The sequence below is a fragment of the Doryrhamphus excisus genome, chromosome 19 (genome assembly GCF_030265055.1).
Source record: "Doryrhamphus excisus isolate RoL2022-K1 chromosome 19, RoL_Dexc_1.0, whole genome shotgun sequence".
NCBI lineage: Eukaryota > Metazoa > Chordata > Actinopteri > Syngnathiformes > Syngnathidae > Doryrhamphus > Doryrhamphus excisus.
The window spans coordinates 6,401,970-6,420,567 of NC_080484.1; the positions used below are offsets into that span (position 1 = coordinate 6,401,970).

General features: G+C 37.2%; 1 protein-coding gene across 4 annotated transcripts; it reads right to left on the minus strand.

The window, feature by feature from the left end:
* Nucleotides 1-1,058: 1,058 nt before the first annotated feature.
* On the minus strand, nucleotides 1,059-16,647 carry fybb (FYN binding protein b). 4 transcript variants are annotated; one of them, XM_058056866.1, is made up of 19 exons: nucleotides 16,421-16,647; nucleotides 12,840-13,659; nucleotides 10,510-10,624; nucleotides 9,021-9,115; nucleotides 8,888-8,910; nucleotides 8,743-8,810; nucleotides 8,219-8,330; nucleotides 7,997-8,156; nucleotides 6,836-6,956; nucleotides 6,726-6,745; nucleotides 5,759-5,834; nucleotides 5,571-5,657; nucleotides 5,268-5,305; nucleotides 4,178-4,244; nucleotides 4,012-4,114; nucleotides 3,778-3,940; nucleotides 3,665-3,698; nucleotides 3,558-3,589; nucleotides 1,060-2,816 (listed from the first exon to the last, which is right to left on the minus strand). In XM_058056866.1, exons 1-19 carry the CDS (start codon nucleotides 16,421-16,423, stop codon nucleotides 2,794-2,796), a joined length of 2,160 nt encoding a protein of 719 aa, XP_057912849.1. In that variant the 5' UTR covers nucleotides 16,424-16,647; the 3' UTR covers nucleotides 1,060-2,793. The 4 variants fall into 4 exon arrangements, with proteins under 4 accessions (XP_057912850.1, XP_057912849.1, XP_057912848.1 ...); XM_058056865.1 differs by having other exon boundaries at nucleotides 4,178-4,247; XM_058056867.1 differs by lacking the exon at nucleotides 5,571-5,657 and having other exon boundaries at nucleotides 1,059-2,816; nucleotides 4,178-4,247.
* Between the last annotated feature and the right edge of the window lie 1,951 nt (nucleotides 16,648-18,598).

Sequence of the window (18,598 nt, forward strand, 5' to 3'; positions counted from 1 at the left end):
AGACAACGATGGATGAAGAGAGATGGATGCCCACCCCCCGAGTTCTGTCATTTGCAGGGATCATTTCAGTGAAAAGCGCTACGAAGGAATGCCTTTACAAAAAAAGGATGCTATTTTGCTCGGAGACAGCAAAAAAAAGACAAGAACGTCAAGGTTGCCACAGAACAGAGTAAGTCATGTCTTGTTTATTACGTCATGTCTCGAAACACTATTCCATGCTAGCGACAAGGCTAAAAAGCATTATAGATCCTACATAAACATTATATGTATTTTTACTGGGGAACGGGGATGGTAGCATTATAAAATATAACATAAATCAAATCATGAAGCCCCTTTATGATCATTCAGACGCGGACTGGGATGACTAAATGAAGCATAAGCAACCCCAGAGCAATTTACGCTCACCATTCCGTGTTTTGAAGGCCACCGATCTTCATCTCGATGTCCTAAGTCCATGTTCTGCAAGTTCTCCATTTCACTTCCAAATATTTCTCCTTTATTTTCTCCACAAAAACTATTGACAAATGGCTCCAATCTTGGCTTTAATCCCTGTAAACGTCCTCTGTCTTGCACGCCTCCATGTTCGTTTACCTCAGTGATTATACAGTGACTGGACAGCGAGAGCTAGCTCGTTATGGCTGGCACAATTAACGATAAATAAACAACAAACAACAAATAAACATATTTGAATGGATGCATGATAGGTAAAACAAAACAACCAAAGCAGGACATAAAGACCAGAACAAGAAAATAAAATAAAAATAAATATATATGGAATAGATCATGTCCAATTTAATAATAATACATCATTATAGTAATTTCATAAATCCAGTCTTGTGTGTTTTTATCGCTCCCCCTCTGTTGTGTTCAAAAGCCCAGTGATCCACTCAATTGAAGCAGACCAGTGATAGTAATCGGCTGATAGTGATAGTAAATGAAATTGAAGCAGAGCAGTGATAGTAATCGGCTGAATGAATTTCCCCCCTCATATTACCATTTTATTGTTTCACATCAAGTGCACGGTTATTCTCTTATCGTTACACTTGACATGACTTTTTGTGGTATTTTACCGTTACTAAAAAAATGTACCATAAATAGCTTCCTTTGGTAAATGTTCAATACACACACACACAGAAGCATCTAAATAAAAGGAATCTATTTTTAAACATGTGGCCTATTGAATAATGCCACTTAGAATAGATTCCACGGTGCAAACACAGCTTCTGTCCACACTGCACTTTCTCCCAGTGACCCCAATCCAATGGGATTACTGCTAAACTAGGCTGGGATTACATCATCATCATCTCGCTTCAAGTGAAGGACACACACACACGACAATTACTGTAAGTTCCAGTGTATGAGCCACACCCACTAAGTGGAGGAAAAAGTACCATATTTTCTGGACTATAAGTCGCTTTGGAGTATAAGTCGCACAAGGCCAAAAATGCATAATTAGGTAGAAAAAAACATACATAAGTTGCACTGGAGTATAAGTCACACAAGGCCCAAAATGCATAATTAGGTAGAAAAAAATATACATAAGTTGCACTGGAGTATAAGTCGCACAAGGCCAAAAATGCATAATTAGCTAGAAAAAAACATACATAAGTCGCACAAGGCCAAAAATGCATAATTAGCTAGAAAAAAACATACATAAGTCGCACAAGGCCAAAAATGGATAATTAGGTAGAAAAAAACATACATAAGTCGCACTGGAGTATAAGTCGCACAAGGCCCAAAATGCATAATTAGGTCGAAAAAAACATACATAAGTTGCACTGGAGTATAAGTCACACAAGGCCCAAAATGCATAATTAGGTAGAAAAAAACATACATAAGTTGCACTGGAGTATAAGTCGCACAAGGCCAAAAATGCATAATTAGGTAGAAAAAAAACATACATAAGTCGCACTGGAGTATAAATCGCCCTTTGTAGCTCCTCCCCCTCGTACGTCTGTAAACTCAAGATTAATTATTCGATCTAGCAGATTGTGGTTGCCATCCGGCAATCCCACTTCTGACACCAATCTGGCGCTTGTCAAGGGTCTTGTAACAGAAAAAGGCTTACTTTTTGAGAGCAGTTGACGAAAGCTCACATTCAACAACCACACGGCCTGTTAGATTCCACCATCGGTGATCGCTCAGCATAAGAGTCTCAGTCATGGACAAGAAAACCTAAACGCATCACACGGCATTGCAACAGATAAACAAAAACAGACAATAACAAACAACCATGTGACTTAAAACTAGAAACAGAAGCGCTATTTACATAGACGGTGCCGCAAAGCATGCTGGGAACCTGGAAGTGTTCCCAGCGACCCTACAATATATTACTTTAGCGCACCTTGCTGTGGCCTCATGATAATCAGGAAGTGTGCTTCAGAGCAGGACGAGGGATGCATGGTGTTGGATTGACCCAGCTATAAAAACAATAATGCTGAGAGCATGGTTTAATATTTATTCAATTGAAAAAAGAAGTCATTATACGGTAGGTGTTATATACATCACATGGATCTATTATATACATATTTAAGTTGACAAAAACAACTTATTATGGCGAAAGATACCAAAGACGGGGTTGAGAACTATAAAATCAGCAACACAAATGAAAAAGTTTCAATACTGATGTTGCTTGTTTGTTGACTTCAAGCTAGCTAAAAGCCAAAATGGCCGCCGCCAGCTAAGAGCCAAAATGGCTGCGGCTATTGTTTTCTGCTTGTGAGGCCAAGCGGCTATAAACTCAGTTAAATAACTGATACACTAAAAAAAATAATAATAAGTAGGCGGTGATCCTCATTCGTTGTCATAGATGCAGTCTGTGGGGGGAAAAAACACATTTTAAGAGTTTAAAGGTAGTATCCGTGATGTGCAATACCACCGAGTACATTTCAGGCTGGTATCACCGATACAGATCTGATACCGGTGAATTTGTGTTTCATTTGGTAGCATAAAGAATACAAGACATTTCATTCATTCATTCATAATGAATGAAATATGAATACATATAAAATATAATAAAAATAATAGTAATAATGTATTAAGTTCAATTATAATTTATTTATTTTAAACCCTAAAGTATGCGAGGTACGATATAACCACTCTAATGTACACCAGAAAATGCCGGAAAAAATCAGAAAAATGTGAAAATCATATTTTAAACAATATTGTATTTCAGTAAATGATTCTATTAAATTAACTAATTTGTATTATAAATAAAATATAATAATATAATTTTAATTTTAATTTTAATTTTAATTTTAATTTTAATTTTAATTTTAATTTTAATTTTAATTTTAATTTTTATTTTAATTTTAATTTTTATTTTTATTTTTATTTTTATTTTTATTTTTATTTTTATTTTTATTTTTATTTTTATTTTTATTTTTATTTTTATTTTTTATTCTATTTATATTTATTATATATTTAGTAAATATAATAATAATAAATAAATATAATTATTTTTATTTTTATTTATTATAGATTTAGAGTAAATATAATAATAATAATAATAATAATAATAATAATAATCACAAATCAGAAGTTAGGACAAAACACACCGTCGCCGACGTCGTCGTAAATGTCGCCGTCGCTGCAGAAAGGAAAAGAGACACGGTTTAGTGAACTTGCGGCTTGATGTCTTGCCGTGTGTCGTTGTGGTACTCACTCTGTGCTAATATGGCCGATGGAAACGTAACCAACTGGAAGGACGGGAAAGGAGAGCGGTTAGAGTTAATACATTGTGGGGGCGAGGGAGCGTGCAGGGCGCCGGTCACTCACACTTCCCGTCCTCGTTGCGACAGATCATTTTGTCATGCGCAGCCTTGACGATCACGTCCACTTTCTCCCCGGCTTTGACCGCCAGCTCCTTGCCGCCCCACTTGAGCGGAGCGCTGGGCGTGGCGATGGTCGCCTGGTAGAGCACCTGGATCTCCCCATCGTACTGAAGGGCGGACATCAAAAAGGGAGTAGAAGGGAAACGCGTAGCCAAACGTACGGAGGACCGATACTCACTTTAAACTTCTTCCTGAACTCTTTCTCCTCCTTCTCAAGCTTTTTCAGCTTCTTTGGGTCCGACTCCTCGGCCACCTTGCCTTTGCCTTTTAGGCTGGGAATGCTGAGGAACAAACCACACTTGACAAAGTCTTCCACGCCAACCTGACGGCTTTCTATTGCTTACCTGCTGATGGGCGGAAGGGGGGGCTGGCTTTGGGCGTCCACGTCGTAGTAGATCTCATCGTCAGCGACTGCTGCCAGAGAAGGGAATCCAACGTTTACCGTTTTTATTATTGTTGTTATTTTAGTATATGAAAACATTCCATTCATAATACAAATATTCATAATAATAAAACAAGTATGACATTAACATTTATATACATTTTAAATTTAAACGTATTCTATTTTTCTACATTAAATAAAAAAGGCTTAAAAAACTACAATTCCAATATTTAATTAATTTTAAAACAAAAATTAAAAACTAAAATTTTTAAATAAATTTTAAAATTATTTCCATTAATTATTATTAATTAATTAAATAATAATGTTAATTATTTAACAAATTAAAGAAAATCCCTGAATTATATTCTGACATTGAAAAAGAAAACTGAATTATGTGTTTGCTTTTTATTAAAATAAAAAATAAATATATGTATATTTTCTTAATCAAATAAAAATAAGAGAATCATCCTATTTATTATAAATAACATTTCTATGAAGTACTTCAATTTAAAAAACTTAAAAATAAAAAGCATTCTTTTCTTTTTTTATTAAAATGAAAAACTCGCCTTGCATGTATTGCATTAAATTCAATAATTATTATAATATTTTGCTTTTAAAATGTATTATTTAATATAAAATTATGTTTTATTTGGAGTTGATTTTATATTGTGTCAGATTTGTAATAATGAATAATACATTTCCTTTGTATATGAATTTAGTGAATAAAAATATAAAAAAAAAATTTAAAAAATAAATGAAAAAAATCCTTTTGTCATTAAATAGAAAAAAACGAATGTGAATGATAGTGTTAGTTATTGTCTCTAATAAATGAAAGAAAATACTTTAATTGTTCTTTCATTTTTGAATGTAAAATTAAAAAAATGCTTAAAAAGTACAATTTCTATATAAATATCTGATAAGGTTTTTATCAAATAAAAGCACTGACCGTGTCAGTTGAACTTGACCTAAATTGGAATTGTACGATACCGATCCCCAAGAATGGAATGACCAAATAAAGATGGAAAAAATGGAAAAGCAAAGAGAGCACCCACCCGCACGGTCTGCTGTGAACTGGCTGGGGGGAGGCAGTCTGCCACGAGCAGAAAGACCATGAGAAAGAGAAAAGAGCGACTGTCGGTTAATCACGGCGGAGGAGTGCACACTAAGACGTGGTTAGTGAGAGCCGATATCCAGTATTGATCGCAGGCAAAGACAATCATCGAGATGACCCACGAATAAGCCATGCGGTTATGCAAGAAGGCGCCACGCCCTTCTTCTGTCAGCCAATCATTGGAGGTGATCAGTGAGCGGTTCGGCCCCGTGTTTACAGTCTTACTATACTGATGCACGTTTACACTTTTACGCTGGCCGCACGTCCACTTCTATCAAACATCTTCAGGAGGGCGTGAGGCTTGGTGAGGGACTTCCTGGGCTGGGCGGGGCTAAAGAGCCAAGCACTTGTCAACAAAACAACCCTGCATTTCTAATTCCACATTTTTTTTTCCTCATTTTGATTTCATGGAGTTTCATCATGGATACTCACCGAACATCCAGGTCTGGATCCATCACGTCATTGTAGATTTCACCTTCTTCTTCTTCTGGGGGCGGCGGGAGAAGCACTGCCAACAATAATAATAATAATAATAATAACAGCATCACATAATCTAAACAGTCCATTACACTCCTCAACTCATTACAGTAAATTACATAATTTACTAACATAATCAATACTAAGAATACATCTTTCAAAATGACTTATCCCATCGTCCATCGACCACCGTGTAGCCCAAAAGTAATTCATACAAATTAAATTAAAAAAGATGAAATTAAACACAAGAAAATATAATACAAATAATTACAAATAATATATAATTAAAATTAATACAAATCATTTTTACAAATAATAAAAAAAACATAGTGAATTACAAATAAATACAAATAATACATAAATAAATAGTAAATGTGATTTTTTTTCAGTAATAAAATTAGAAATAATAAAAAATAAATAACTAAAGAGAGTACAAAATTAAACACTTTAAATAAAAAAATAACATATTACAAACAAATATTCGTAATAAAAAATTAAAATACACAGTTAAAAACAATTAAATAACAAATAAAAATAATAAATCAAAACAATACAAAAATAGTTTACAAATAAATATAAATGAGGCCTAATAAAAAATAATTCCTTTTACACAAAATATTTTTTAATAAAAAAATTAAAACTATAACTACGAATTAATAATAATTAATAATAATTATTATATAATTAATAAAATATATGAATAATAATAACAAAAGAAAAGAAGTAATAACAAATACTAGAAAATAGTAAATAAGTAAACATAATAACTAATAAAAATAAAAATATCTAATTTAAAATAATGAAACATTAAAAATAATAACTAAATATAACAAATAAATAATAAATGAAAACAAATAAATAATATAAATGTAATTAGCACGGTATCCTAGCTAACGTATGATAATAAGTTGACTGTGTGTACCTCCTTGTCCACTGATCCCGCTGTGGAGAGAAGACAACATTGTATCGTTACAGTCGAAAACAATCGGGTGTCCAAAGTGCGGGACTAGCCACCGACGCTTACACCCTTACCTGCTGTCTGACGAGGCCACGTCCACGTCGTCGTACAACTCACACTTGGACCCCTGCTGGGCCTGGTGGCTCTTCAGAGTGTTGAAGTCGATCTCCACCGAGGTGGTCTTCACGTAGCCAACTGTACGTACGCAACATAATTCATACTTTCATTTTTATGGAAGCCATGACTGTACCTACACAAATACATCATACCTTTTTATTCATATGGAAGCCATGACTGTACCTATGCAAATTTATCATAATTTATAATAATAATTTATAATGATAATCATAATTTATCATTCTTATGGAAGCCATGATCTAGCTAGAAAAAAAATTCCCACACGAGGGTCGCGGGGGTGCTGGAGCCTATCCCAGCTGTCTTTGGGCGAGAGTCGGGGTACACCCTGGACTGGTCGCCAGCCAATCACAGGGCAAAATATATATTTAAAAAATGTAATTCTAATAATAAATCAAAAATATAATCGAGTATATATATATATATAAGTATATATATGAAGAAATTAAAAATAAATAAGAATAAATCAAACAAAAATATAAAAAAATATAATCAAGTATATATATATATAAGTATATATATATGAAGAAATTAAAAATAAGAATAAATCAAAAATATAAAAAAATATAATTGAGTACATATATAAGTATATATGAAGAAATTAATAAAATAATTAAAATAAATAATAATAACAAATAAAATAAAGCAAATACATCTAAAATAAATATTAAATAATATCAATAAAATAAGCAAAATAAGATACACATAAATAAGAATGAATCCAAAATAAAATCTATGAAAAATAAAAACATAAAAAAATGTATGTATAATAATAAATCAAATAAATAAAAGTAAATGACTGGCTGCATTTTGGTCGAATCCAGTTTAATTCTACGCTTTTTTTTGGAGCTTATTTTGCACTGAACAGGAAGTCACTGTGTGCAGGTGTGAAGTGGTTATGTTATGTTATGTTATGTTATGTTATGTTATGTTATGTTATTCAACAGTGCTTAGCCATAATGATGGAAGTAAACAATACTACAAGATGGGTCAATTTAGACAGGAGCAGATTTGCTGAGCCTTTATGACTTAGTTTTAGACAGAAGAACCAGAACCACCAGGTTCTGGTGGTTCAGCATCTGATGAGGAAAGCAACTTACTGGATCCGTCCTGTTTCCGTCCCAGCCATTTGCCCTCAGGGGTGCCCTGGACCCGGATGATGTCCAGACAGTCTCCTCGCTTGAGGGCCAGCTCCGTCCTGCCGCCTCTGCAGTCCACACGGGCCTTGCCTTGGTGGAGGGCCTCCAGGGGCCCCACCAGCTGAGACGGCCGAGAGATGTCATCCCACCTTTGTTGGGTTGCACCGCGGCGCTTTTGCTCACCTTCAGTTTCTTTCTGGCTTCCTGCTCTTTCTTCTCTCGTCCCCTCTGCTCCTTCTTCTCTGCCTCCTGTTGCCTTTTCTCCTCCTGCTCCTTCCTCCTGTCTTCTTCTTCCCTGTTGACGGCAAACACCACTGGAGTTGGCCGTGTCCATGATGGGGCTCACATTCATCCTAACGTGACTCAGCATTAAGATTTCAAACCGGACAACCGACTCAGCAACTTTCAATTGTCTCATTTGTCCACAAGATGGCGCTACTGTTTCCCATTCAAAGCATGCAGCAACATTCCGGCCTTTAAAGGGTTCAAAACGTATTATTCAGGTTAGATATATATTTCATGATGATGTCATTGACTTAAGTGGAAAAGAAATATGAATATTTCATATTTACTGCATGACTTTTTGTCATCTGAACCCCCCAAAAGCAAATCTAACTGTATAGAACAATGCATGAAAATCAATCCAAAATAATAAGTAAAAACTGAGTAGTAAAAGTGTTGCGTAGTAATAATAATAATACTCTCACCAGGGTTCATCCAGCGGCTCGTACGTGTCTCCGCTGTGGTCGTCGTCATGGTGATGTTGGCGTTCCTCCTGGCCGGTAGAAGCACAATAAAAGGTGAACGAGGTGTTCAGTGTCGGTAAGAAATGTGCGTTCGCATTTGTGTCACCTTGGCCCGCTGACTGGGATGAGCTAAACGGGAGCATAAACAGCAAACAATAAACAATAAAAGATAGCATTAAAGCATTAAAGATTCCCGGAAATGATTGGCCATGTTGGCCGCTGCCCAAACGTCACTCCACCTGTGGATGGTGGCAGCGGAGGAGGAGGAGGAGGAGGAGGAGGAGATGTCTTCTTCACCTCTTCAAGGTCGTCATACGACTCTTCTTGGTACATCCTACAACCGCCAAATATCATCAACAAATATCATGTACCATATTTACTGGAGCTACATGTTCTAGTATATCTACATCTCACATTTGTCATACAGCGTAAAATGTATGATTATTATTATTAATATCAGCTTCACTCTTTGCTTCCATTTCGTAGTTTTCCAATATTTCCATTTTATTCTTAAATCATCTTCAATATTCTAGTAATATTATGACTTTATTACATTATTTTTTCCTTCATATTTCAACTCTATGCTACTAAAATGTGACATTTTTTCCTCATAATATTGTAGTATTGCAGCTCTATTGCAAATATAATAATATTAATAAATATTAATAATATTGCAAATATTGCAACAATTTTCTGGTTACAATTTGACTTTTGTGCTGTTAACGTTTGGACTTTATTCTAGCAAAATTAGTGTTTATTTGTCATTCTTGCTTCTGTTTTCATTTCAATTTTCTACTTTTAATATTTAAACTTTATTACATCATATTTTGATATTACTTTTGTAACATTATAACTTTTTCCCGAACCTCATTTTCCAACAACTTTTTCATTATTAACATTAAAATATTATTATGAACATCTTTTCATTATTAATGTAAAAATATTTTTTTCTTTCATATTTCAGCTCTATCCTGCTGAAATGGTTTTATTTATTTATTCTCTTGAAATTGCTTACTTTTTTGCTTTTTTGTTGTTACATATAACTTTATTGTATTCATGTTCATATATGTATATTCTATTAATATTTTGACTTATCATATTAATAATATTATAACTTTCTCCCCAACCTAATTTAGTTTGTTTCTAGTTTGTTTCTCATAATATGACTTTTAAGAAAACATATTATTTCTGTAATATTTCAACTCTCTGCTACTGAAATGTATTATTTGTATCATTATTTTTCTCAGACTCATACTCCATGAGTACTTATGAGACACTTAATCTCTTTTTGTTTATTTTTCTCTTAATATTTTGACTTTATTCTTGTAAAGTTGCAGCTGTTTTTCCTATTTCCCCTTTCTGGGGTTTTTTTGTATGGGGTAAAAATTCTCATACAATTTGGATTTTTTTTCACATTCTAGAAAAGTACCACGAGCCAACAAATAACTGCCTCTACCCACAAATGGCCCCCAGGCCACACTTTGGACAGCCCTGATGTAAACATAGTCTATGTCATAGGAAGGAGAGATAAGTTGACTCACTGGACTCACACGCTAGGAACATACACACGCCTACAGTAGAGCATTGTGCCTTGCCAAATAGCACCTACACCAACATTCGGTATTACTACACATAAAGTAGTCCCCGAGCTGTAAACTGTGCTCTCCTAGCCGAGTAACTCTCTCTGTGTGTGTGTGTGTGTGTGTGTGTGTATGAGTGACGGTTTACGTGGTTCCAAAAGGTCGTGGGGGCAGACTGGGGAGTGCACTTTTAGGAGGCTGGGTGGTGTGGTTGCTATGGTTACCAGGAGCCGAAGACATCTGAGTGACGCTGGAAGTGCTTCCTGTGAAGAAAAAGCATTGAACCATCAACCGTTCCTTGGGTATGTACGGAACCGTACACACGCTCGTAGACAACCAGTCACAGTGGCTGACGTGTATGTGAGTGACTGGAAGAGAAGCTCTGAGGCGCCGGCCCGTTTGTGAGTTAGCAGACCCCCAGATCTCTGGTGGACAAATAATTAGTCCTGCAACCAAGCACCCATTTCTTTTCTTTTTGTGAAGATTCTTCTTGTAATTCTGATCTTCTCCTCACATGATCACTTTATCACTTAAGTTAAGTTTTCTTGTGAAGTGATATTCTAGAATGCGCCATGGGCCACGAATGGCCCCCTGGCCGCCCTTTGGACACCCGTGAAGGAAGAGATTCTTTAGAAAGTTGTATTCGTTAATAGGCTCATGACTCATCATATGACTTCCTCATATGATGAAGCAAAGTTAGCGCTGTGGGGGGGTAAGTGGAAGGGGGGCGGGGGTGTTGTGGCTCACGTGGGCCCAAAAAAGGAAGTACTGTAAGTCAGTGACTGAGTGCAGGGTTCATTCCTACTGTACTATGTGAGATACTGGAGAGTATATCTAAAGTACTTACAGGTTCTTATTATGTTTATTGACACTGGAGATTAGCTTAGAAGTTAGGGAAGTTCATGGACAGGAAAACTTCCCTAAATCATTAGCTGGGTTACGGGCTCTTATATAGGTTATATAGGCTCTTATAGAGGATATATAGGCTCTAATAGAGGTTTTATAGGCTCTTATATAGGTTATATAGGCTCTAATATGGGTTATATTGTCTCTTATAGAGGTTATATAGGCTCTTATAGAAGTCATATAGGCTCTTATAGAGGTTATATTTGCTCTTATATAGGTTATATAGGCTCTTATATAGGTTATATTGGCTCTTTTATAGGTTATATAGGCTCTTATAGAGGTTATATTGGCTCTAATAGAGGTTTTATAGGCTCTAATCGAGATTTTATAGGCTCTTATATAGGTTATATAGGCTCTTATATAGGCTATATAGGCTCTTATATAGGCTATATAGGCTCTTATAGAGGTTATATAGGCTCTTATAGAGGTTATATAGGCTCTAATAGAGGTTTTATAGGCTCTTATATAGGTTATATAGGCTCTTATAGAGGTTATATTGGCTCTTATAGAGGTTATATAGGCTCTTATATAGGTTATATTGGCTCTTTTATAGGTTATATAGGCTCTTATAGAGGTTATATTGGCTCTAATAGAGGTTTTATAGGCTCTAATCGAGGTTTTATAGGCTCTTATATAGGTTATATTGGCTCTTATAGAGGTTTTATAGGCTCTTATATAGGCTATATAGGCTCTTATATAGGCTATATAGGCTCTTATAGAGGTTATATAGGCTCTTATAGAGGTTATATAGGCTCTTATATAGGTTATATTGGCTCTTATATAGGTTATATTGGCTCTTATAGAGGTTATATAGGCTCTTATATAGGTTATATAGGCTATTATATAGGTTATATAGGCTCTTATATAGGTTATATTGGCTCTTATATAGGTTATATTGGCTCTTATAGAGGTTATATAGGCTCTTATATAGGTTTTATAGGCTCTTATATAGGTTATATAGGCTTTTATATAGGTTATATAGGCTCTTAATAGGTTATATATGCTCTTATATAGGTAATATAGGCTTTTATATAGGTTATATACTAGGCTCTTATATAGGTTATATAGGCTCTTATATAGGGCATATAGGCTCTTACATAGGTTATATAGGCTCTTATAGAGGTTATATAGGCTCTTATATAGGGTATATAGGCTCTTACTGATTGATGCAGCAAATGCCAGAGAGCCTATTGGGGATAAGGGCCATAGAAAATACATGGATGGATGGATGAATAGATGGGTGGATGTACGAATGGATGGATAGATGGGTGGATGGATGGATGAATGGATGAATGGATGGGTGGATGGATGGATGGATGGATGGATGGATGAATAGATGGGTGGATGTACGACTGGATGGATGGATGGGTGGATGGATGGATGGCGGCATGGATGATTACCTACTCCTACTCCTATTACTCCTATTACCCAGTATAGTATACATAATAACCCACTTGTCTTACAACTATAGTAATATAGTTGACATAATAAGACATAATATGGACTCCCACGTTAGTATGTAATAATTAATGCTACGTTGGGGAATCCTACGATATGCTGCCATCATCTTACCAGTAACGATCCCAGCAGCCCTTCTGAAGTCGTCCAGGTCTACTTTCGGGGGTCGTTTGGGTTTAGCAGGAGCAGGACTCCACTTGGGGAGCGGGTTGCGTTTGGGGCCGGAGGCGGGGTCGTCAATAACGCCGTTCTGAGAAGCTTCTGTTGCAGGTTTCCTCAGGCTGGGCTTTTTGCTGACTGGAGGTTTTGGAGGCGGGACAGTCTGATGGACAGCCTGATTAGCCGTAGGTTTGCTGTCAAGTTGCGGCTTGTCCGGCTCTGCTGGACGTTTGTCCGTGTGATCTTCACTCTGCTGCCACAGTTTGGTGACGCTGCTGCTGGGTTTTTGGGTCAAAGGAGGGATTTGGGGAGCCGAGTCCCCGCTGCTGGGTTTGGATGCTGCTGGGGGGGGTCTGGGGAAGGCAGGTTTGGGGTTGGAGAGGGTAGTGCTCAGTGGAGGCTTGAGTGTGGGTTTTGGAGTGGGCGGAGACAAGGGGGCGTGTCCTCTGTCAAGGAGAGGCGTTTTGTTGCTGCCGCCGCCATCCTGGCTGCTGTCAAACCTGCTAGCTAGCACTTTGGTTGTATTGGTCACATGATGCACCTCTCTGGCGCTCTTAGCGGGCGCAGTGTTTTTAAGGTGAGAAGGTTTGGGGGGGATCTTGATGGCACCGCCAGACAGGCTTTCCAAGACGGGTTTCTTGGGCGGGACAGTGGGACCGCTGGAGAGGGCGAGGTTGAGGGGCGCTTTGGGTCGCCCCGGCGACGGTGATGAGCTCTCTTCGCTGGCGTTGGCTTGGAAGCGAGCCATGATGGCTTTTACATCAGCCTTGTTTTCCTGGAAAGAAGAGAAACATGTGACCTGTCGTGTCATGTCAGATTGTCCCTCGTTTATCGCTGCTTCCAGATCCGACCGCCATAAGTGAATTTCCACCAAGTAGAATTCAATATTAATAAATACACATACATGAGAGCGTGAATGGTTGTTTGTCTTTTGGCCAATTGGGCTTCCTGTTTGGTGTGTGAGATTTTACTGTAGAGGTGTGAGCATACAGTACGAGGAAGTGGAGATAAGCACACAAAGCTGATGCTGATATTTCACTGCACAGGTACTCACTAACAGCGTTGCACAACAAGGTGAAAGTTCACTCGCTAATACTCACATGCTAACACACTCACTTGCTAATACTCACATTCTAACACACTCATATACTCGCTAATACTCACATGCTAACACATATACTTACTAATACTCACATGCTAACACACTCACTTGCTAACACACTCACATACTTGTTAATACTCACATGCTAACACACTCCCTTGCTAATACTCACATGCCAACACACTCACTCGCTAATACTCACATGCTAACACACTCACTTGCTAATACTCACATGCTAACGCACTCACATACTTGCTAATACTCACATGCTAACACACTCACTTGCTAGAACACTCATATACTTGCTAATACTCACATTCTAACACACTCACATACTTGCTAATACATGCTAGCACATATACTTGCTAATACTCACATGCTAACACACTCACTTGCTAACACACTCACATACTTGCTAATACTCACATGCTAACACACTTGCTAATACTCACTTTCTAACACACTCACATACTTGCTAATACTCACATGCTAACACATATACTTGCTAATACTCACAGGCTAACACACTCACTTGCTAACACACTCATATACTTGCTAATACTCACATGCTAACACACTCACATACTTGCTAATACTCACATGCTAACACACTCACATACTTGCTAATACTCACATGCTAACACACTCACATACTTGCTAATACTCACATGCTAACACATTCACATACGTGCTAATACTCACATGCTAACACACTCACTTGCTAATACTCACATGCTAACAGACTCACTTGATAATACTCACATGCTAACACACTCACTTGATAATACTCACATGCTAACACACTCCCTTGCTAATACTCACATGCTAATACACTCATATACTTGCTAATACTCACATGCTAACACGCTCACTTGCTAATACTCACATGCTAACACACTCACATACTTGCTAATACTCACATGCTAACACACTCACTTGCTAATACTCACATGCTAACACACTCCCTTGCTAATACTCACATGCTAACACACTCACTTTCTAATACTCACATGCTAGCACACTCACATACGTGCTAATACTCACATGCTAACACACTCACTTGCTAATACTCACATGCTAACACACTCACTTGCTAATACTCACATGCTAACACACTCACTTGCTAATACTCACATACTAACACACTCACTTGCTAATACTCACATGCTAACACACTCCCTTGCTAATACTCACATGCTAACACATTCACTTTCTAATACTCACATGCTAGCACACTCACATACATGCTAATACTCACATGCTAACACACTCACTTGCTAATACTCACACGCTAACACACTCACTTGCTAATACTCACATGCTAACACACTCACTTGCTAATACTCACATACTAACACACTCACTTGCTAATACTCACATGCTAACTCACCTATTCACTAAACATTTGCATACTCACAGACAGACCCAGACTTATGTAATCTATCTATACTAAAGAGTTCTTATGAACAAAAACAGTGATGGATCGTCGTGTTTGTGCTATTTCCTTTCATGTAAACAGGAGAAATGGTCTGAATACTTCTGCAACCCATTGTATATACAACACATGTACATATATGTATATGTACACACATGTATATATGTATATACTGTATGTATACTATATGAGCCCTACTGTATATAGAAACAACACACCTTTCACTTCACCCTAAGTCAATGTGGTGAATGTGGAAATGAAATTAGTCCAAAATAAAGCCCAAATCACGCTTCTGTTTCCCAAAAAGCCCAATGAGCCAATGAGCAATACGTGTTGCTGCACAATTGCTGCAACCACCTCTCAGAGTAACGCAACACACAAGACAAGACTGTCAACAGCTTCATACATTTTTCATGTACTTTCATGTACTTGATAGTATTGACGTACTAGTTGTCATGTCATGATGTTTCATTAGGACCCATCAACAGGTCCACTTGGTCACATCCTCATTTCCTCGTATGCGGATACGTATTCAATCGTCTATCGAAGGGAGAGTTCCATCCCTGGGAAATTTTTTCTAGTCACTGAGCGTCTGTGTCGTGATGGTAAGTAAGGCTAGCAAGTCTTCCACGGCATCTTCAGCACGGCCCACAGGGGGCGCCGTGGAGGCTCAAGTTGCAAAAAAGGCCAAACGAATCAAGCGGAGCGTTTGTGTGCTTATGGACACACATTAGGTACGGCAAAGCCTCCCCAGCAAAGAGGAAGCAAACATTTCTATTTCCACTTTGGTGAAATAGTGAAGGCCCAAGTTGCACAAGCCGATACGCTGACACAAGACTGAATTCTTTGTCAAAGAATTCCTAATTCCTAGTTCCTAATTCCTAGTTCCTAATTCCTAGCTTCTCCGTCACCTCAAGCAAAAGCAAACCGAGGCTAGCTGCTGTCTGGTCGCTCATGGAGTGACCTTTTATCGGCTAGTTTGTTGTCTGTCCTACTCACCATGCTGAGGACGAGACGCCCGCCTGCTTCCACCGTGTCCGTGGAAGCCGTGGACGGAAAACGTGGAAGGAATCCGTGGAAGTCGTGGAAGTCCCGAAGCGTTTTTGTGCGTGCGTACCTGTCCCACGCTGGATGTCAAACAGACATAAAGAATCAACTTCTGTGGCCAAAGTGGAGACGACTTCCTCTCTTTCTCTCTCTCTCTCTCTCTCTCTTTCTCTGTCACACTGTTATCTGTGTGTGTGTGTGTGACGCTATCGTGTGTGTGTTTGTGTGTGAGACGCTGTTATCTGTGTGTGCTGATCTCATGGATTTGCGTGTCGCTGGTTAACTCCACGCACGTTTCTATGTGGGCTTAACGACATTGGTGCTACCCAAACTCACCCCCAAATGTCCCCTAGGTCCATATTTTATTTTTTTGGGGGGGGGGGGGCATTGACATAAGAAGATCATCTACTTGAAGAAGAACAGGGGTGGTACGGGGGGTTATCCCAGCTGACTTCTGCAAAACTTCTAAAAAACTTCTGTGAACCTCCCAAACACCGAATACTACATTGGTACTACAGTTCTAGGTCAGAATGGTTTAACACCAGAATACTACATTGGTACTACAGTTCAAGGTCAGAATGGTTTAACACCACAATACTACATTGGTACTACAGTTATAGGTCAGAATGTTTTTAACGCCAGAATACTACATTGGTACTACAGTTCTAGGTCAGAATGTTTTTTTAACGCCAGAATACTACATTGGTACTACAGTTATAGGTCAGAATGGTTTAACGCCAGAATACTACATTAGTACTACAGTTATAGGTCAGAATGTTTTTAACGCCAGAATACTACATTGGTACTACAGTTATAGGTCAGAATGTTTTTTAACGCCAGAATACTACATTGGTACTACAGTTCTAGGTCAGAATGTTTTTTTAACGCCAGAATACTACATTGGTACTACAGTTATAGGTCAGAATGGTTTAACGCCAGAATACTACATTAGTACTACAGTTATAGGTCAGAATGTTTTTAACGCCAGAATACTACATTGGTACTACAGTTATAGGTCAGAATGTTTTTTAACGCCAGAATACTACATTGGTACTACAGTTATAGGTCAGAATGTTTTTTAATGCCAGAATACTACATTGGTACTACAGTTATAGGTCAGAATGTTTTTAACGCCAGAATACTACATTGGTACTACAGTTCTAGGTCAGGATGGTTTAACGCCAGAATACTACATTGGTACTACAGTTCTAGGTCAGGATGGTTTAACGCCAGAATACTACATTGGTACTACAGTTATAGGTCAGAATGTTTTTAACGCCAGAATACTACATTGGTACTACAGTTATAGGTCAGAATGTTTTTTAACGCCAGAATACTACATTGGTACTACAGTTATAGGTCAGAATGTTTTTTAACGCCAGAATACTACATTGGTACTACAGTTCTAGGTCAGAATGTTTTTTTAACGCCAGAATACTACATTGGTACTACAGTTATAGGTCAGAATGGTTTAACACCAGAATACTACATTGGTACTACAGTTATAGGTCAGAATGGTTTAACACCAGAATACTACATTGGTACTACAGTTATAGGTCAGAATGGTTTAACACCAGAATACTACATTGGTACGACAGTTATAGGTCAGAATGGTTTAACGCCAGAATACTACATTGGTACTACAGTTATAGGTCAGAATGTTTTTTAACGCCAGAATACTACATTGGTACTACAGTTCTAGGTCAGAATGTTTTTTTAACGCCAGAATACTACATTGGTACTACAGTTATAGGTCAGAATGGTGTAACACCAGAATACTACAATGGTACTACAGTTATAGGTCAAAGTGGTTTAACACCAGAATACTACATTGGTACTACAATTATAGGAGGAAAAAGCATCATAGGTTCCCTTTAAAAAAAATAATACTAGGATTGTGAATTCCCACTGTAATATTACAATGTAATATTTCATCATATACATTTCAAGGTAATATTGAAATCCTGTGTACATTTAAACCCAATTGTTTACTTATATTATTTATATAATATTTTATTGACCGACTGGTGAAATGTGATCAAAGTAAAGGCAAAGATAATAATAATAATAATAATAATAATAATAATAATAATAATAATAATAATAATAATAATAATAATAATAATAATA

Coding starts and splice junctions, on each gene's coding strand:
- fybb (XM_058056865.1), bottom strand. Junction 6,746..6,835: donor GTGGCCTCGTCAGACAGCAG/GTAAGGGTGTAA, acceptor TTCTCTCCACAG/CGGGATCAGTGGACAAGGAG. Junction 4,115..4,177: donor CCCCTTCCGCCCATCAGCAG/GTAAGCAATAGA, acceptor TTTGTTCCTCAG/CATTCCCAGCCTAAAAGGCA.